Here is a 21,790-nt window from a genome sequence, read left to right as displayed (position 1 = left end):
CCTGCTTTGACTCTGAGCCGTTGCAGTTCCTTCGAAAAGGCAAAGTCATAGGGGAGAAGCACCATCCTCTGAGCAGCTCAGCTCACTCCTCAGTTATCCCAAATCTGACCAGTTCCTCCTTCCTTCGAAGCATCCACTCTCTCCTCTCATCCCCTTGTGTACTACTGCAGCCTGGCTTCCCGCACTCACCCCGACTCATGTTCTCCGGATTCAGGTACAGATCAGGCTGTTTGCTCTGAAACATCCTGGGCAATTTGCAGGTCAAATTATCTGTGGAGAAAAAGCTAATCGGTCATGTGGGCATGAGCTGATAGAGAGGTTTTTATTGTTTGAAAGTCTTTAGTTAATGTTATACGTATGCAAATAATACTTTTTAATTTTAGAACACTGTTTGGGTAACTATTATAAATTGCTACATAAAATACCCCCCCCAACCCTGTGATGTAGAGTTGAATTGTATGTATGAATGATGCATCAAAAGTAGCCCGTATACTGAGTCAGGATATCTTCCACTAATGAAGTCCCTAAAGAAATGCACCACAGACCTTCTGAGCTGAGATACTCTGATGGCTTGGATATATCAAGAGATAGCTAAAATAGCATTAGATATAATATCTTCCTAGTAAAATTCACCAAAGCAGCACATGAACATCAAAGAGTCTTAACTGTTATAAAATATTCTTATGTTTGGATTGATAAGAAAGTAGGGTAGTGCCCTAGATGCATAGCTATGAGAAGGAGTGTGGCTTTTAAACTGTTGTGGTGACTTACTCTTATAGAATTACAAACATTTTGAAATGAATTAATTTTTGCCTTACAAAAATATATCACTTTTTAATTTGCAAACCTACAGTGTGTGGTCATAATACACTTGATTTTTCACTGTTGACGAAATACAAACACTAATAATGCTCAAAGGTTCCACGTTAAATTGAACTAAAAAGTGCCTGATGTTAGCTCTCAAAATACCCCTGGCTACCTGTTATGGTATCTGTTGGTTCTGCTCATGTAGGTGAACCAAGTTAATTCTTTATCAGACCAGACCTTATCTTTTGACAATAGACACTGTCACAGACCATTCCACATGATGAAATCATAAGTCCCTATCTTCATTTCTTATCATGAAATAATTAGAATATTTCATTTCTGCACCCTGAGTCATAAACAATGATAAAAAGCTAGTAATTCAATTAGAAATCAGATTCTTTTTCTAATGAGCAACTATACATTGTGATATCAGTATTCATGCATAGTGCTAAAAAGCAAATGTTTGCAGGCTTGCTAGCAACTTCACTGAGCTCTCTTGAAAATATTGACTTTTTGGTGCTCAGCCTTGAATGTCACTGTTAGACTGCGGACTCCTGCTCTGCAAGGCGCTGAAGGTTACATACACAAGTCACATTTGGAAACTGAAAATTAAGTGATTATGGAAACACATTTGAGTAGCAACCTTCTCTCTCCGGATGCTTTCTGAAATCCTCCTCTATGTCGAAGGTGGTGGAAGCGTTGGAGCAACTCCATGCCATCTCATGGGGAAGCCACACGTCACCATGCAGCGAGGAGTCGAGGCTTGTCTTCTGCCTGCCCTGTACCCCTTCCCCCTGAGGAGCAATGCAATCTATGCTCTTATATTGCTGCTCTGAGTATGTCTGCTCCCCAAAAACGTGCCCCGCATTGACGTTGCATGGACGTGCCAGGGGAACCGCTGCAGGAACAGTTTTGCTGTCTCACTGCTGCAGAGCCCCCGTCACTGTGCTTTAGGACATGGCACTTGAAAACAAAGTTATCAGAATAAACCTTTTAGCTATAAATTGCAGGTATTAAAGATCCATGTGATAATTGTCTTATCTGGCTCCAAATGTGCTTATGATGCTGAGAGAGAACAAATTGGATTACGCCTGAAACAGGCTCTTCCATTTTCATAAATTACCCGGGAAAGCAGCGAGGGCTCAGAAATGCAGGCGCCTTGCTTTTGACAGACTGTGATTTTGTTGAAGAATCTTGTGGAAGGGAACAAGCAAACAAACAAGCTGAGAAAGGTCTTTTTAGGAGGAAGGGATGGAGAGTTAAAAACCATCAACCAATGGCAAAAAAACGTATAAAAGCGGCAAAGCTACAACAGAAGAATGGTGAGAATATTACATGAAATATCCCCAAACCAGGACAATTTTTGGCGGTATGATTATCGGAGAAAAACAGATCTGTGTCCCTCAACTCCCGTCATCTGGAGCCCACAGATCTGACTATTTTTGTCTCCCTGTTCCTCTGCATTTTGCTGTGTGCTCTTGGAGTTTGCAGCGAGAGGCAGTGGCCACTTCCCCCCCCGAGTCCCAGCGACTTAATATCAGTGGGTGCTACCCAGTTTTGCTGGCAACATCTTCCTTTCACGTCCAGCACAATTTAAACGCTTGTTTATGGTGCTCGTGAATTTTTCAAGGAACTTGTCATTATTCTTCCACATGGGGTGGACTTTTATGTCTGGGGAACTATGTGAAGACGTGAAAACTCTACTATAATCTCACTTCCAGCTCAACCCAAAACTGCAGTGTGCTCCCATAGTGTACCATCTTCCATTTAAATGTTCATAAGGGCTGTTGTTCAGGCTGGGAAAAGGCATGGGGGGAGTTTAATAAGAATGTCTTTGTTACCCTACACTGAGTGGGTCAGAGATCCAAACCCAACGCAAAGCGATGCTGGTATTCATAAGGACTACTCTGGTCTTCAGCTGCATGGGACCAGTGGGGACGATTGCTTTTGCTCCCAGTCCCCGAAAGTCACTGGAAGCCTAATAGCTCATTGTGTTTCTGGAGTGAGTTGGTCCCTTTGCCCTGATCACGTTAGATAAGCGATGACTCTGACAGAAACCGACATCCAGGAGCAGCACCATTAGCATTATTAAAAACATTGGACCTAGTCTGTGCCTTGGTGGCACAGAGGAATTGCATAGGGCATACGTTACTTTACACACATTATTCTAGCTGGTTTGAAGCAAGTGGGAACAAAAGTGACAGACGATCTGAATGGTTTTAAACTAGGGAAGCTCACTCAAAATCCAGTAAGGAACACAAAATAGCTGTAATAAATATGTAAGCTTTTCAGGTTCTGATATATGTTAAATCCTGAAAGAGTTTGGTTAGTGATATCTGCCATATCCTTGACACAGACGATTTTTTCATTTCTCTGTCTTTCTTTCTCTCTCACCCCTTTTTGGAGAAGAAAGGCTAAAATATTTATCTCGGAACTGGTTTCTGAATTCATAAAATATGTTTTAAGTTATTTTTCCACTTTTGTCAGCTCTTCGTAAAAACTGCTTGGTAAGCTCTTTGGAGATCCTAAGTGGATTTTCCTCTCATTGGTTTGCTCACAATGCTCATTGTTGAAAATCATTGGTGTTAAAATGCTCCCACAAGCTTTTAGAAAGAGAAGCTTAGAAAGGAAACTCAGACAGAACCAGGAATGGGTTGGCATTAAGGAATATACTGAAAAAATGAAACAAGCCTCCAAAAGCAGCAAGCCTGGATCTTCAGGTGGGAAACCAGCTCTCACAAAGCTCACAGTGGCTCCAGAGAACCATGCGGGTGGGTCTGTCCTGGAGCCAGGTGTTAGGAGCTGAGATCAAGAGAAGCCCTTTGCAATGGTCTTGGGAAGCCTATGACCAAGGTGGCCCATTTTCAAGGAACACCTATTGCTGCAAAATACTGTTTGTCCCATATTTACAAACATCCCTTCCCTCGAGAGCTTTGTCAGGTCAGGCTGGTCTCCCGCAGCAGCCAGAAGCTGTGGGATGAGGGATGACCGGGCTGATGCCTCTTTCTTCTGCTCACACTCCTACTCGTGAGAAGGGAAGCCAGGCTAATACATGACACTGAAATTTTACTGTCTTCAAGGCTGATCCTCCTAAAGCCAACTGCCTTCATTTTTAGGGCAGTAAATTGCTGGCAGCACAGAATAAAGAGACTGAACTTTCTTTATTAGTCTGAATTTTCTTTATGGGTCTGCCAAAGAGCTGGGTTTTTTCCATTCAGTTCTGGCTTCTCTTCATGCTCCCTCCCTATTTTCTGCTGATTTTTCTTTGCCTGCAAACATAACTAAAGACCATAAAAATCAGCCTGGGCCTTGTTTCTCCCTGTCACCTACCCACTTACTCTAGACAAAGTCGTTGGCACCTGGTAGCAGTGTAACTGCCATGGAGCAGCTGAGCAAATACATGATTTATTGTTGGTTGTTTCCAGTTAGGAGAGAAATGAACATCAGAGTCTCATACCTTTGGAGTAACCCTGTTTATGTATTAGGAATGTATATAAAAAAGACTCATTTCCCAGACAAGGAAACCAAAGAAAGAAGGGTCTGTTCCTATGCAGAACACCCAAACTGACCCAGTAGTGGCCTTTGAAAGCTTCATTCCAGGTTGTCCTGCAGCCTTGCTTGGGCCATCATCTCTGTAATATATCTTCTGCTTCTCTTCTTCTCTTTCCCACACACTTAAAACACCCCTTCCTCATCACACGCACCCATCCATATTCAAAACAGTATTAGCAAAAACCCTTTCCCCACATCATTCATGTTCTCAAGTGCCTTGGCATGTGTCCTTCTTGTGGTAGTTATGTCGAGTTGTATTTTGGGGAGGGCTCCCCATTGACCAGTTGCTCCCAATCCAATCTAGTGGGAAAACAAGACCAAAGGAAATAGGCCATGGAGCTGAAGCGAGCAGTTAAAGGAGACAAAACCAGCAAGGAGAGGGTGGGCTGGTTAAATCTTTGCACGTTTTCCTCATTCATTCCCCCTAAGGCAACATCTTTATTGTGGTCTTTGCTCCTACACAAGCCCACACATCATTATAGTTGTTTACATACCATCACTAGCAATAATAATAATAGCTAAGTAATAATTCTTCATTTCAGTGTGATGAACGGCTGCATCTCTCAGTAAAAATAAATACATGGGGAAAAAGAAAATACATCATTGTTACTAGCAAATGAGGCATAGTGCAAGAAATTAAAATATCTGGCTTATGGAAAAGCAGGGAAAAACAACTTTGCAAGGAAGCCTTAAACCAACAGGCATAAGGATCATTTATCGAACATAAGAGAAATTAATAGGGAAAAAGGATAATTAAGAGAGATATAAATGTTTGCTGAAGTTTTGTATAAGTGAGTACCAGCAGGCATAAAATTAGAGCTCACATAAGAACATAGATTACAGTTTCATACTTCAGCTGACATGCTCAATTTGTACAGGGCTTTTTTTAATTTCTACATTTTTAATGGAAAAAATGCATCCCATCAGGAGAGACCCCATAAGTTCCCAAACACTTAAATGCCTAGCTCCATAATATAGAGGGTGAAGTTAAATTTCCCCTTTCTGAGCAGCACAAAGACTTATGCAGCTCTCTGCCCTGAGCAATACGGCGGCAGCCACAGTCCTGCCGAGCTTGGAGGACTGGGTCAGCATCCTGACAGCTGAGTGCTGTCACCCTTCCAGCCCGTGCAAACACGCTCCATAGGGCATCAGTCTTCCTCTGCCAGCAATTTTGCTACCATTTGTGGAGCAAACAAAGGGAGAAGACAGAGGAAAGCATCCCACCCTAGGAATGCTCCATGCTTTCCCTGCGTGCAGGGTGTTTGCAGCACCCTACCTGCTGGCCAGGCTTCCCCATCTCACTCACAGTGTCCTGCATCAACCCTACTGAGCCAGGCAAAGCCTAGGATTTCAGGAGTTAATGCCTTGTCAAGGTTCAAAGGCAGTTCAGGGAAATGCTACCAGCTGAGAGCTAATAAGGCAAAGCTGAGCCTTCTCAAGCTCAAGGTTTTAGAAGGAAACGAAAGGGAGGTAAGTAGGTGGTTTGCTTGTGGGGGGTGATGTGGGGTAGGAAGAGAAGAGGTTAGTGATGGGTCACGCTATGTGATGCTGCTCTTATACCTTTCAACACTTTGCTTCTGGGCTTTCAGGCTTGTCAGGTCCACGCAGCAGGTGCTATGGCCAAACTGGCACCTCTCTGCTTTGGGCAGAGATGCCTTTGCTTAGACCCTGCTGTAGGGATGGTGAGTCCTGCTCTCACCTCTCTGGGCTCTGCTGGTCTCCTCCTTTTCCTCCTGCAAAAGCAATTGTGCTGTACTAGGGCTGGGACGGGTGATGGGCAAGGGGCAATTGAACCATTAGGGCTCTTTGGTGCTCTAGGCATCTAGAAAGTCAAATTATTCTCTCTGGTGGGATCAGGCTCTTGTTTTCAGTCCTCGTAGGCTTGGATTTTATTCGGCGATGTGTCAGGGAGAATTTAGCACACTCTCTCTGAAGCTGGAGTAGCTGGATTCATGACTTTGACAGAGCTTTCTGTACCAGCAAGGGGGGAAAGCAAATAGATTGGAAATATTAATTTAATAGCACTCTAAAGCTGCTTGTCCACAAACTGCTGCACATCCAGAATATGTAGCGGTGAGGGGGCATAATGTTTCAACCCTTTTTTTTTTTTTCTTTTTTTTTTTTTAAATTGCTTACAAGCTCATGCTGAAAAACTCTCACGGTTGTGCTCTCTGGTATAAATATGTCAATATTAAAATCATGCTGTTATTATACTTCTAAGTATTTTTCTCTAAAGAGGCTGCAGGATAACTCCACCAGCATCTGTCTTGAATAGCTGGGTTTTAGCACAGCAGAAAGCAAGGACCTAAGACCTGTTTCATCAAAGGGAGTCTATATTTCTGTTTCATGTTTTTCTTCCTCCCCTGAACAGTTTACAAATGGCAATTTAGCCCTTGGATTTTGTCAATGTATCCCAGCCACAAAGCCTTCAAAAATGGCCAAAAGTGCTTCTTTCTTTTTCCTGTAAGCCCTTTTGCTACTCCACTAGAGATGAACTATATTGTTTAAAACAAAAATTCAGGAATGAGTCAGAGGCATGAAAGCAAGTGATAACAATTAGGAACTGCTACTTATCTTTAATGTTCGGGGAATTGTCCAGTATTTGTGCAACAACTCCAAGCCCTGCTTGTCCCTAGTGTGGGGCTGGCCTGGTGGCAAGGCAGAGAGCACCGTTGTGTCTCTATTCACAGCAACATGGAAAAATAAATTCAAGGGCTACTGAAGTGAATTTTATGTAAACATTACAATAAGCTAACTTCTGCAGATGTATATGTTTATGCAAGAAAGCTAGAGAGCTGTTTCTCAGGAGCATGTGTCATTAATTGCTTTACTATTATCACATGTGCGTGTATATACACCCTGGAAAAAGGCTCAGATTTCTGTGTTGTGGTGAACAGTGGCAGAGTAAAAGAATCAACGTCTATATTTAATGGAGCTACATCATATCCTTATAACTCTTTTTTCTGAATTAAACTGCTTTAGCTTTGGTTTCCCTTTATATTAGCTTGTAAGAAGTCTCTCGGTATGCCCATAATTAATCACAAGCCCAGAGTACATTATTTCAGTTTTGCAGAGATCCAGACCGTGCATATTCATTAAAACTTAGTTCAGCCTTTACTTTTATTTCCTAATGATTAATGTTGCCCCTGGCACAGAGAACTGGGGAAAGGTCTCTTTACCCCTGTAGTAATGGAAAGGCTGGGATCGAGCTGGGATCTTGCTCTCCTGGCATCCTGTATCATACACTGATTTCTGACTGAAAACTTTTTTACTAGAACAACACACGAGAAGCTCGGTACTGTGGTTTCTTAACAAAGTGGAGGCACTGGAGCAGAAAAATTAAGAGTTTTTAGTTTAACCGTGAGAGAAAATATGGGGTACAGGGAAGCTAAGCTCTGCAATAAAAACAGAGGAGCACAAGGTTCAGCAATTTTATTAAAAAGAAATAAAACCACAGACTGGGACCTTCATCTTTCAGGGAGCAGAAAAGACTCCTGTCACGGGTGAGTTTGCCACAGGTGTCTTATAAAAGGAGATGGGACACAATTCCAGGTGGGAAAACAGCATGTTGGCTCCAGTCTCTCACACGCTGCGACACCAGCTGTCCCGTATAATGTGGGATTTCCTGTAGTACATTCACAAATCCTGCACCCCTTATTAAAATAGTATTACTTGGACAAAGGTTTCAGCAGAAGCAATGTGCAGAAGTAGTCCCAGTCTGCTACGTATGGCTGGCAATAGGCAATGTTATTCTCTAAAAGCCTCATTAGACTGTAGGGCATGTAGGACTCCCCATCATCACCTCTGCTTCTCCTCGGCTCATGTGCCCTCCTGCCTGGGGTTTCTCCCCTCCTTCCTGGCTCTCATGGTGTCACGTTCATCAGTGGTCTATTCCACATCTTAAAGGCTTTAAATCTGGCAATGCTGTTATGACTGTAGTCAAAGGAGACGTGGAAACCCATCATTTCTACTGCGTCTGCCTTCAGTCACTGTATCTCAAAAACATCCCATCATTTCCTCTCCAGCTTCACATCGCAGAAGTTGCTGTGAGATTAATGAAGACGTGGAGATTCAGCCTTGGGAAATAAGATGGTTGGGCCATCTTAATTTTCCCCAAGGACTTATAACCTCAAATTCAAATGTGACTTAGAAAAGGTCACAGAAGAGAGAAAGCCTAGGAGAGAAAGGGGGTTGCAATTAGGACCATGTAACTGGAATAATTCTTCAATTTCCATGCATGATGAAATGAATCTGTCCTGGCAGAACTAGCATGAAGAGAGGATATGTTGCAATACGTGTTTGTGAAATGTTTGTATCATCCAGGAGGAAAGACAAAGGTATTTGTGTAGCAGCATGTTGGCAATACTTCCACATTTGATCTAATCCCTAAAAATGGTTGGGTGTGTGGTTGTGCCAAGCTCCAGATGGTGGAGTCACATCTGTATTAGGAAAAATTAGGTTTAAACCTCAAATAGGTGTTAATTTTTAGAGCAAGTTTAAAACAGCTCAGAGCTAAGAATAGTCTACAGCTGAGAGTCTTGCAGTAATCTAAGGTGAAGAGAAAATGCGTAGAAACTTTCATAAAACAACTGCACCGTGACTGCGAACACTAATTCAATACTGAAGAAGCGCAGCACGCAGGCCCTGGTTTGGATGCTGTTGAAAAGACAGGAAAGAAAATCAGGTAAGAATGTGCAGCCACACAGTGCAGGACAAAGGTCCTTCAGGAATGCTGTAAGTAAAGTTGGTCCCACGTTGGAGATGGATGAGAGCCTCTGAGATATTCCCAGTCCTATTCTCTTAAGGTGCACAAAGATGCTCAGAAATGGCGCCTATTAGACATTGGGTCCAGAGGTCATTTAAGGGCAACTGTTTGCCCTTTTCAATACCCACAGGCACGGACACACACAAGGCCTAAAACTTGAGGGGATGGCGGCAGTCAGAATGAATCATCTTGAATAATTATCTTCTCTGGAATGTGATGCACCGAGTTGTGGGAGTTGGTGTCCTCCTTGCAGTGGTCGGCAGCTGTGGGGTTCCCAGGGCTCCTCTGTGCTCAGCAGCATCAGAACAAGCACTTTGGGATTTCTTGCTATTCTAAGGTGATTGCACATGACCAGTCTTGGGTTGTGTCGTGGTTTAACCCCAGCCAGCAACTAAGCACCACGCAGCCACTCACTCACTTGCCCCTCACCCAGTGGGATGGGAGAGGGAATCGGAAAAACAGTAAAACTCGTCGGTTGAGATAAGAACAATTTAATAGAACAGAAAAGAAGAAACTAATAATGGTAATAGTAACACTAATAAAATTACAATAGTAATAATAAAAGGATTGGAATATAGAAGTGATGCACAATGCAATTTCTCACTACCCAGCGACTGATGCCCAGTTAGTTCACGAGCAGCAATTCACCCCAGCCCCACTCCCCCCAGTTTATGTACTAGACGTGACATCCCATGGTATGGAATACCCCTTTGGCTAGTTTGGGTCAGCTGTCCTGGCTGCGTCCCCTCCCAACTTCTTGTACCCCTCCAGCCTTCTCGCTGGCTGGGCATGAGAAGCTGAAAAAAATCCTTGACTTTAGACTAAACATTACTTAGCAACAACTGAAAACATCAGTGTTATCAACGTTCTTCTCATACCTAACTGAAAAACATAGCACTATACCAGCTACTAGGAAGACAATTAACTCTATCCCAGCTGAAACCAGGACAGGTTGATTGTTGGTTTGTGTTTTTTTAAAAAAATTGAACCCTTTTTGAATTTAACTTCTGAAATATGAACCTTTTCTGCTCATTGAGTCCAGGCTGTACCTGTTTTTATCATTTCTGGGAGCTCATTTGTACTCTTGTAAGGTATTGTATCCCATTCTTATCAGCTGAAAGATTACCTCTGGGAACTGTTTACTCTTTGTCAGTGGATCCTAAGGCATATGATCAGTTCAGTCATGAACGAGAAACTGTAATAAATGGGGCACTTCTTCCACTGACCCACTCTATCCTCTTGATGTAGCACTCTTGCAGGCTTGCTAAGGTGCTTGGAGATTAATGTAGACAGAAGGAAACACAGTGCAGGGACTCTGGCTTAACCATTCATTTTGATGTAAAGAGTATGTAGGAACAGTAGTTAGGGTGACAACCTGGGATTTAGGAAAGCTGCGTTCAATTCCCTGCTTCACCATGTGTGACGTTGCACCTCTGTGCCACGGCTCCAAATCTATATAATGGGACAACTGTATTTTCCTACTTCATGGGGCTCTTGGGAGAATAAGTGTCTTTAAAACTGTAAAGTGTTCAGTTAACCTGACAATGAGATCATATAAGTGTATTACATAGATATGGCAGAATCCAATGAGGGTGGCTTTAAAATAATATTAACATCTATCTTCTTGAGTTTGATTCTATGAGAAGAGACTGTTCTGCATCTGTATTTCAGGCTATTAATCATCTTGCTGATCCATCCATCGTTCAGGATGTTCCCTGGCCCTGAAAACCCAAAAGAGCTTTGCCATGAACTGCGTATTAGAATAAATATTTCTTCCATTTGACAGAACTCCTGGATCTGACATTTTCTTAAGTATCTTATATTTTCTCCTAAACTAACAGCAGTTAATAGAATACAGTGATGATTTTTACAAGGTGTCCTGTAACTCAGAGGAATAGCTTGCAGATTTGAACTTTGCTCGTCTTGCTAGATGTCTTGCCTGGGCTCTAGAGATAGGCCAATTCCAATGATTAAGAAGTTCTGTTAGTATCAGCACTATTCTGAGTTTTGGCTGCTTTATCTCTGTCTTGCTTTTAGTCCCAGCTGAAATCAAGAAGTAGAAAAGCAAATTGAATGAGAGTGATTGTTATTAATTACAAGAGAAATTTAAAAAGTTATCCAAACTTTTTTGGTGTCTCAAAAAAATGTTCAGGTATGTGATGTCTCAAGCTTCTTGAACAAGTTACTATCTATTCCTTCTTTATCTGAGTCCATTCAAGCATACCACACAGTTGATATGGGCCCCATGTAGCTTTATCTGAATCAGTTCTCCCAAAGTCTTAAACTATATAATTAAGCTCTTTTTAGTGACTGGAAAACTGCCACTAAATTTGAAATCTGTCATGGTAATTTCAAGGCTAAAGGAATTAAATTTAACAAGAGATATTATTCCTAATTATTACCCTATCTCCAGCCTTTTGCACTTGCCTAAATTCTTTAAAAGTTTTGTCCCTCAAATAGCCACCTGATCATCAGAATTTTAATTAAGGCTAATCAGGATGTCTGAACCGTGACTGCCCATAGATTACTCTCTTTGATTTAATAGTAGGTGTTCATCTCAAAGCCTCATTGTATTTGTTACTTGGGGTGACACAGCTGTCATGGTTTCTAGTTTTGATATAGCTTTTCCTGAAGTTATTTGAATTGAATGAACTGAATTTAATTTGTAATTTCAGAGTAGATTACCACTTTTCTGTGTTATGGCAGTCTTGTAACAGGCTAAATCCTTTTTGGAATCATTTACTGTTGCCACTGATACCATATTTAGGTGCAGGCTCTAATTTTTATCCCAGAGAAGTATAGATGAACTGCTTATACTGGCTACGTTTTGTTGGTAATTTAGGTTATTGACTTCAGCAAATATTGTCATTGATTCCCTATAATTGCTGGCATCATGTTTTTCAGAGTTCTTCTTAATAGGATGAGTATTATTTTGATGGATAAATTCACATATATGAAGAAGAGAGGAGGATCTATGCATCTGTCCTTCAAGGGGTGAACATCCATTAAAGAACGGTGGTTGCACATCACAGCTCTCTCAATGAATGGGAAAAGAAAGGTTGGCTGGGAGAGATTGTTCACCAACTTATTCCCATGAATTTATGAAATTTTTGTCTATCCTTAGTTTTCCTGTGGCAAATGTTTGACTTTAGAGCCATTGTTTTCTCTTTATTTTCCTTTTCATTTTCAGTAAATGATGCCATTTATAGACGAACACGACAACAGCTGTACTGGTTCAGACAATGGTTCCCATTAGCTGCCTGTCTCTGGGAACAACCAAGAACAGGCTCCCAAGGCACAGGGCAAGGACATCGCAGCAAATACCGGTACTTTCCCAACATATTCTCCCAGCTCTTGGTAGTCAGAAGACCAGTGACTTTCTGAGCTGGAGATCCAGTGTACTGGTCTTCAACAGCCTAAAATACATTTTCTTGCGTGAATTTGTCTAGATGGGTTGTTGCAAGAGACCTGATCCTGCAAAGTGTTGATTCATAAAGATTTTTGAAGGTAGTATTGAAAATGGGTGTGTTTTTGCAAAAGAGGGGTATGCTAAAACAAGTCTGTGTAGCAGGACAGGATGGCTGGGTCACTGTGCCACATCACGGGTGATGTTCCCTGGAGGCTGTAATGAGCAGCTCTGTACTGCAACTGCTCTTTGTTAGTGATACTCAGGGAAATATAAAACCTATCGCCAACACAATATATTATCTAAGGTTGAGCAAGAAAGCAATCATGGTACCAGATTGCCATTAACAGGTAGAAAAAAACAAGTCCAAGGTTTCTTCTGCATCTCAACTTGTGGGCTGATGTTCAGATAAGATGAAAACATCATAACTTTCAGTGATTAACTGTGAAACACCAGAAGTGAGGCAGTTGAATTTGTTCTCAAATACAGCCTTAAATACTTTCATCTAGGCACTTATTTTTGAATAGCACAGCCTTCTGTGACAACATGGAGCATTTTTATGTGCAGACTTAATTGAAACAGTCTTATTTATAGTGGTGCATATTCATTCTTGTTAAAGGTGATTCTTAGGGAGGCTAATAAATGTTCTCACTTTCCTTTGCATCAGCTAACGGTCTGGAAAACAAATACACTGCCATTCCCTGGGAACCTGATCTTGCTATGCTGGGTTATACTGGACAAAAGTTGTATTTCACTTTCCATTTATTTATTATTCACATCTCTCCAGTGCCTGAAGTTCCCACCGTGATGCATCAGGCATAGACCCAATGGACAGTCTGGTCCCAGAGCTGGCAATTTAAGTCTGACATAAGAGACAATAGATGGAGCCAGAGAGACAAAGAAGTACAAGGAGATAATTAGACCAAATCCATCAAGGCAACTGGCCATGGTCTTCGTGCACTAACATTGTGGCAAAGGATTGTGCCAGAAGAGTGTTTAAGGAGAGTCATGTGAGATGCATGTGACATACTAAGCTAAAATATTACCTTTCATACTAAGAAAGATAATTTTAATCAGGGAATTTGACTGCAGAGTGAGTTATTTTTATCACTGATCGGTAGTTGTTCTTTACAGTACTTAGTTTAGCTGTCCATAGTTTATCAGGCTGAAGATTGGCTTATCACATGTCAAAGGAGACATCAGCCCTTCGTGCAGCTGTAACACAATGAGGAGTTCCAGCTTCTCACAGGATGAGGGATCACAGCATGGATGTATGAACTGTCCGAAGCCACAAGCTGACTGTGACTGGTCATGTAAATTTTTTCTTCTGCAGTGAAGATGTTTCATCATTAAATTGCCAGAAACAACCAGGACACATGGCAGTATCCTTTAACTCAGTTCTTTTACATAACTGAATGCAACGTTGCACTGGACTGAGGGATTTAGGGAATCTGAGCCTGTCCTCGGCTCTAATTGCGTCCTTTCTCGGCCAAGGAGAGAGGAGTGATATTGGCATAGGGAGCTGATGAATACTGAGATTTCATGGGCCAGTGTTCCCGTGAGCTGCCTGAAGACTTAAGCTGTGTCACCTGGAAAAGTTCTGCACCGGGGCTACCCCTGCGTGGGGGATGCCAGCTCCCGCTTAGGGAGGTCTCTGGGTAAAATGAGTAATAAAGGATGAAAAATTCTCTCAGTCAGCACTCTCCTCGAATGACTCTTGGCAAGTGATCTCAGTCTGTCTCATAGATGCGTACTGAACCCTGCCTCTGTTCTCGACAAAAGCCTTTTAATAATAAATATTATCAAACCAGGAGAAGTGTAATACAATGAAATCTGGAGCCTAATGCTGGGAAATGGCTGTCGACTTCCAAGCTTTTTTTGGGTACCCAATCCTGCTAGTTCTTCTGTGGAAACAAAAGCTGCAGGGCTTTCATCTATAGATGCCGTTTTGTGCCTACGGTGAACTGTGCCCAGGTAATTTGACTGGGACAATCTTTAGGGAGCACTAAAATGTGTTGCTACCTCAAAGCAGAGAGCTCATCTGAAAATCAGGCCAGTATGAGGACTCAACGACAGCTCATCGCATAGCTGGACTGCCTTTCCTGACTCGTCCTGAGCAATGGCCAGGGTACGCTAACAATTACTGATCCACTTCAGCAATTTCTAACTTCTGGAAATTATATCCAGCCCTGACAGAAGCAACCTTGGAAAGTTGCGAACAGACCAACAGCAGAATGGAAAGCCTATGAATAGTAAAAACAACCTTACTCACACCTTCTCTAATTCTTCTCTCTCCTTCCAAAAGTGTCTCCCTCTGCGAGCTTTTGCAATTACCTCTCATTAGCCATTGACAATAAAGGAAGAGAAAGCACAAATTGGAAGCATGAATCATATCCCAATTTAGCCCGTCTCTTCTGCTAATAAAAAAGCATACGCTTCTCAGATACTCTTTTGCATTAAGACTAAGAAGGAAGGCAGCAGAGGTAAAGCTAAACCATGCAGACTTTTACAATGAAGTGGTTTCTATTTTCCTTTAAACAAGATAATAATAAATTAGAAAATTTTCTGCTTAGAACTGTCTTCATCTTGTACCAGGTATGTGCCTAAACTAGTTCTCCACATCCAAATGCATAGGAGGAAAACTTGGTTTCTTGGTAAGTGTCTGCATGTCTGGGGTTAACTGTGCGGCTCTGATGCAGATTGTGTGTGCTTGAGCAATCTTTATGTAATAATCTGCATCTTACAGCTGATGAAATTAAAGTGCCCTGACACAGTTCATGGAAAGGGCTGTATGAAACTGTTGCAGTAAGAGGGAACTCACCTGTGTGACCCGCAAGATCCTTCTAGCCCTAAATTCCTGAGCTCATAGGCAGTATTTCAGGCACTTTAATGATGGAATAAGTCAACAGAACAAAAGGACTTCTTTAAAGAGACAGTAAGGATCTGAGAATCAAAACAACACTGGCTCCAAATAATCTTTTTCTTGAAGCAACAGAGGTAATGCAGATTAGGATTAGATTGTTGTAATGCTCAACAGACAGTACAAAGCTAACACTTGTGAGAACATGCAGTTACCTTTCAAGCAGATCACATAAAAAAACCCAGTGATGATATCCTAGGCAGAAATGAAGCAACTCAGCTAACCCAGCCAAGTTGTGGGCACATTGAAATAATCCAAATTATTTCTTTTGAAAAAAAACATATTTTTGTTCTGTTGCAGTGTTTTGTATAAGCCTTCTGTAGTGCTGTACTATTTTCATAGTGAAATGTTCTTTTTTTCTGCATAAGATGCTTACAAATACCACCTGGCTAAGTTGTGAAACTCTATATTTAGTTTAGAGAAAGTTGCAAAATTTAAACAGGCCAAACCTATTTGACAGAAAGAATCAGATACCAGTGAAAACAAATGCGTAGTATCAAAACACAGATTAAATACTCATGACTTCCCAAATTCCACATGGTAGTAAAACAACCTTTGGTACTCAGACAGCATAATAACAAGGCCACTTAGAAACAACTTTGCAAAAAGTCAGTGAAGATCTGTTGCATTGCAAAGACTTTAAAATGTGCAAGCTAGCTGTTGCACTGTTGTATATTATTACATCTTTTCAGGAGAGAAAGAAAAACAGGGCAGTAGATAGCAAGCTCTCTAAGCTCTATTTCTTTTCTCTTGTGCTGCTACTAATGTATTAGTAGAAGAAGAATCTCTCATTTGAGTAAGTGCTAAAAATGAACCTCCGGAAAAATGCATCATGGTAGAATTCATTGCATTACAAACCCCAAAGTCTACCAACAGAAGCAGTCAGTGGTGTGTTGTGAACTGCCTGGGAAGAAGGTAATGAATGTAGAAAGTGATTATCTGCTTTTTTCCCAGTGAAGCTAGCTGAGGACCCAGCGATGCCCTGCCTGACATGACTACAACAAAGCGGCAGGGTTTGCCCATAATAAGTAATGAAACTTAAACAAGAGTTCTGGGGTATAATTATCACTGTTTTGTGAAAGTGTCCGTACCGCTCCCCGCAGGCCAAAAAAGTCCCTCTCTTCTAAGAGTGACACAAATAGGTGAACGAAGGAAACTGGGGTTGGGGACAACACTTTTTCCTTTCGGCAGCTTTTCCTATGCTGAAAATATACAGAAGTGGAAGTAAGTCGAAAAGTACGGTTGCTGAGTATTGAAAGTCCAGCCCTGTCCTGGTGTTCTCCAGTTGTGTCAACATCAGCCACAAAACCAGCTGCTATTGAGGAAGTGAAGCTGTGGTGTCTTCTCTGGAGGGTTTTTCTCTGCTGGAAAACTTCCCTTGGACTCCGTCTATCTTTGCGTCAGACCTCCCTGGAACCCCAAAAGCTCCTGGAGACTCAGAAGGGAAATAACAACAGGAATGACCCTTTCCCATTTCACAGCTGACACAAGAGTTGTTTGGTAACGGCAGGGTAATAACAAGCAGAACAATTCAGATTAGAAGTCCACAAATCCACTTGACTAACACAGCTCAGGCCAGCAGCGCCAGATAATGAAAGTTATTATATGACATACAGCCCTTATTTTAGAAGTTAATACTCATCTTTATCTCCTTTAAGTTCTTTCTGTGAAAACCATAAACGCCTCATCCTTCCCAGAGCCTTTTCAGGCCTGCTGCATGGCATGTATAATATGCTGATATTTAAGATTTTGTTCAATTTTATACTCGAAAGGCTGAGTCCTCAGCTCTCATCTGCTAATGCCTGCCGCCTCTGGAGGTGAGATGATGCAGTGAGTTCTGAGGTGAGACACCAGCAAAAGCCTTCTGGCCGTTTGGGTAACTAAGTGCTGGCACTGATGCCAAGGGAGATTTTTAGGAAAGGGCTTGAGAAATTTTTGTTGGAGTAGTTTCGGTAGAGTTGCTTCTGCTGCGGGGCAGCCTGCTGGACTAGATGACCTCTGAAAAGGCCCATACTCCTTTCCATTGTTCACCTTTTCTTTCTTGCCTTGGTCATGGTGGCTTAGTGTTTTCTGCTTCTCATTCATGCTAGTTTTTAGAAACAAGTATCTGATCCCGCGGTGTCTTTGGGACCCCCCATTGCTGCATGAGTGGTCCTGCCACCCTTCGGACCAGGCAGACACATGGTTCATCCTGCCCTGGAGAAAAACCTGTCCTCTTCACAACCAAGAGGAAACAGTGTAAGCTGAGGGGGTGAAAAAAATCACGTGTTTCTCTCTATTTAAAAATTGTACAAGGATTCCCGTGCTATCTTATTAACAGATAAAAGCTAATATTATCACCTGTCATGGGAAAAGAGGAGGAGGACTGGAACACGATCTCCTGGGAAACACAATACGAGAACCGGCATCATGTGAACTGTTAGACAGGTCGATCCAACAGACTAAGTTTATTCCCTTTTTTGTGTGTTTCAATGGATAGCTAAATAAAACCCCATAGTGAGACCCCTGCTGAATGCAGCTGTTTTCAGATCTTTCAGGGTTACTAATTCCAGCCTTAAGTTGTATTGAAGCTTCTTTTAAAACAGAGATTGCTGCTTCTGGAAGTGCTACAGAGACTTGCCTCAGGCAGGTGCTATCTCTTCCGGTGCTCAGCAAATGCCATAGCTCACTGCAGCTCCCTCACCTGAAGTGTGAAAGGACAAAATCTGTCTGGCTGGAGAACATCCATCCCACAAAAAAGGAAGTTTAATATTCAGCAAGTGCCATCCATCAACTCGGAAGTTCTGACTTTTGGACATGAATTGATTTATTCCTTTCATTGTCCAGGACAAGTGTGGCAGACACCTTGCTTTCTCTAGGCTGCATATCCCATCCAGGAGGCACTGGCAAGCTAGCAGGGTTTATTTTTCATTTTCCTCCATTAAAGAAGCTTCAGCCAGTTGGGAAGATGTCCTGGGAATGGAGTGAGCGTGGGAACCCACAGCAGCCACCCACCCTTGACTTGAGACACAGCTGCAGGGATAAGGAAGCCAGAAGCTTCCCATGGACATCTTGACATGGCAGAGATGTGAATACTACTGTACCACCCACGCAAGTGAAAAGTTTTCCTTTCCTAGCCCATTCCTACCTACACTCATGTGAAAGAAGGGGACAAAACCCAATGTCCACAGCAAAACAGGCAAGGATTAGATCACTATTAAAAAATTAGAGAAAATAACCCCAACCAATAAGGACTTGGCCACTGGTGTTGAGGAAAACACAAGTACTGAGGAAAGGATGGGTTTTTTTCTCCACAATGAATACCTGAGGGGTATTCATTTGCTGAAAAGCATTTTCTCCTGTGTGCTCAAGATGGTTTAAAATGCCTTCAGGAACATAGCCAATTCCCACCTTCAGCTCCCCCTTGCTTTGCCCTTTCCCTGTGGGCTGTCCTTCCAGCGAAGAAATGCAAAAGGAGGGGAAGCTGCTGCTGCTGCCTCTGAAGGTCACAGGCATGAGGGGTTTGCGCCGGCTCCCTGGGACAGTCTCTCAGCGCAGGTTCCAGCGGCATCTCTCACTCGCTGCACCCATTGGCAAGACATGCATAAGGCTGTCAGCACTTCTGGAGAAAAATATTAATATTTGCATGTTCTACCAGACTGATCAAGCAGCTAACACTCAGCAGGTAGGAGAAGAAATGAAAGAAGACAGAAAAAGTTGATTCAGAGACCTCAAAACAGTGAATGTTTCCTTTGATGTTCTTTGGGACAGAGTAGGGCTCATGTTAATGTCTGTAGCTGGGCTGGCGTGCATGGCTTTAAACCAGCCATGCAGGGAACACAACCATCTCATACACCACTGGGGCAGCAGCTCTACTTGTGTTTTGGAGGAGGATGCACATGGTGATGCAGAAACCAGAGGTACCATAAGTCTCTCTAGCAGCTTTTACAAACCAAGGCTGTTTAAAGCAGCCGGAAGGTTGCTCTACTTTGTACCAGTGGCAGATTTGGCCTTTGGCCCATGCCAGGATCAGAAGGAGTGGAAAAATGTCTCTGCCTATCTTTGCCTTCCTACAATAGCTACACTGAACGGCTCTCTACTCTATTAAATCCGATTTCCTCAGTGCTATTTCTGGTATAAAAGTAGAGGGTCATTGAAGTTACGCTGATTGCAAAACCAGTGTAAAAGCAAGGAAAATTAGGTCTGTTCTTCTGTTAGCCAGTGTGTAATTTTTAGCTGGAGTGACCATATTGCCACAAACCTGTCAGCAAACAAAATGTACGGCGATCAGAAATACCTGGGGAAAACGCGCTTACTGATGTGTGAAATGCCTCAGCCGTCACTCAAGCGATCCTCGCAGCTCCAAGGACAAATAAGCAGCATCTGTGTTAACACTCTTTGCAGCATTCAGTGCTAGCGGCTGCATTTCGGGAGGCCGGTTGTTGAGTGAGCCCTTACCGCTCTTCCATCGGCCGTGTTTCTGTCTCGTGCAAGTGGTCTGTGCCTTCCAGGAGGTTTCAGCATGGTTGTTTTTCTCCCTTTACCCAACACTGTCTCAGACCAAGTAAATCCCAGGCTGCAAGGAACACAACTGTAGTCACTGTAAACCAAGGTTAGATATTTCACACTGTAATCAGAACTGGCAACTTCCAGTGAGCTTCTTTACTACCTAAAAGCAGAATTAATTGTATAATAGCAAGGCTGACATAATGAAGAAGCAATTTCTCTTGCACAGCCCCATATGGGGTAGTTAGATGACCTGCTCTGTAAGCTGTAATTTTAAAACAGTAGGATAGACAGCTAAGCATGCGACTAAACCTTGAAGGAATTTCTAGGATCCTCCCAAAAGCCCCCCAGCACACATTAAAAAGCCCCATTGCTCATGGATTTCTGGATGTACAATTCTGGCACTCGGAGCTTTCCCTGTTCAGTTAGCAGATGTTGTTCGTTGTTTGCAGTCTGAATTCATCTCTCTCTACTTCTTTCAGCTCATCTATAATCAACTTCTTGAGCTACAAATGAGCTACTCAACAACCCACAGCCTTATGTTCGTATCATAACCCATTAATCCTGAGCATGCTTTATAAGAGGTTTCTATTTCTAGAATAGTGGAGAGAGGGTTAATAGATGTTGCACAGACACAAACATCTTGTGTTAAAGCTGGTCGTAATCACATCACTCAAGGTGTTATGGGTAGCAATCAGCTATGGTCATAAGCAACATATTGACCTGTAGGACTGTATAACAATCCATAACATTTGATTATCCATTTCTTAAAATAACTATTAATTGTTCATTAGCCCTTTATAAAGTATTTATATACTCATCTTTTGTATAAAGCATGACTGTAATGTTAAAGTCTAGTATTTGACCTTTAAATTCAACCAATCAAAAAATCAGTAAGAAACAAGTTTTTGGAGCATTTGCATCTCTTTGGTTGAAAGAGCTGAACATCAGCACCTAGTCCCAGATTCATTTGGTTGGGGTGGACTTTCTCTGTCCCTGTGTGTCTTGCCAAATTGTTCTCCTGTGTTCCCTCTCCTGTTAGAGGAGAGACCATGGCATTATCAGAGCAAAATAGATTGAACCCATCTATTTCAGATCCCAGGCTCAGGATGGGTCAAATCACTCTCTGACACTGGAGATGGCGAACCTGGAGAAACTCCAAAGAGCTGGGGTGAAGTGAGAGCATCCCCACCATTCCTGGCACTGAAGGCCTGCTCTAATTCAGCAAAGCACTTCAGGATATGCTTAAACTGAAGGGCTGGATGGAGCTGTGGCATTTAGCTAGGGCACGGGAGGTACGCCACACCGTGCAGGGGGACTTCTTAAGGGAGCAGTGTGGCTTACAGGGCATCTAAGCACGCAGAGTGGCTGAGGGTATTTAGATATCCACATGTGGAGTGAGGAGCTTAGATATCAGTGGAGGACACTCATCTTTATCACATCAGGACGTCAGAGGAACCTTGGAAATTTCAGCAGGACATTCAATTCTGAGGCACATTTGTTGAAAGGTCTTTTATCTTTGGCTATGGTAACTTTCTCTGGCTCTTAGGACTAATAACAGCAAAGCTAGCTAACACATATGAAAATACTTTGTACAACTTCCAAGCTGGGCACTGCACTCCTCTTTCTGGTGCGTTTACACTCCAGTCGTCCTCCTTCATCATCTCCATGTCCTACATCATCAGGCAGCAATGTGTCACAAGATTACACATCACGAATTAAACCTCATAACAAGCTGTTCTGAGCTGGGAATGTACAAGAAATATATTTTGGCAAATCATATGAGAAGCAGAGGAGAACAGCAGCTGTTTCCAATAGGCAAACGTTTCCAGTTTGGCCATGAGTCTGTACTCTG

The 21,790-nt window shown here is 42.4% G+C and overlaps 1 protein-coding gene across 3 annotated transcripts in view; it reads right to left on the bottom strand.

The window, feature by feature from the left end:
- Positions 1–21,790, bottom strand: part of MTHFS (methenyltetrahydrofolate synthetase) — an 88,359-nt gene that overhangs the window by 8,559 nt on the left and 58,010 nt on the right. For 2 of the 3 annotated variants that reach the window (XM_030014825.2, XM_030014826.2), the window contains exon 3: positions 190–270. In XM_030014825.2, the coding sequence (XP_029870685.1) occupies positions 190–270 (81 nt within the window). Of the gene's footprint in view, positions 1–67; positions 271–21,790 lie in introns of those variants that run through there. The other variant, XM_030014824.2, reaches the window with a different exon arrangement.

This window comes from Aquila chrysaetos, chromosome 5 (assembly GCF_900496995.4).
Source record: "Aquila chrysaetos chrysaetos chromosome 5, bAquChr1.4, whole genome shotgun sequence".
NCBI classification, from domain to species: domain Eukaryota; kingdom Metazoa; phylum Chordata; class Aves; order Accipitriformes; family Accipitridae; genus Aquila; species Aquila chrysaetos.
Note: the sequence above shows the minus strand (reverse complement) of the source record. Positions and strands in the feature narration are given on the sequence as shown.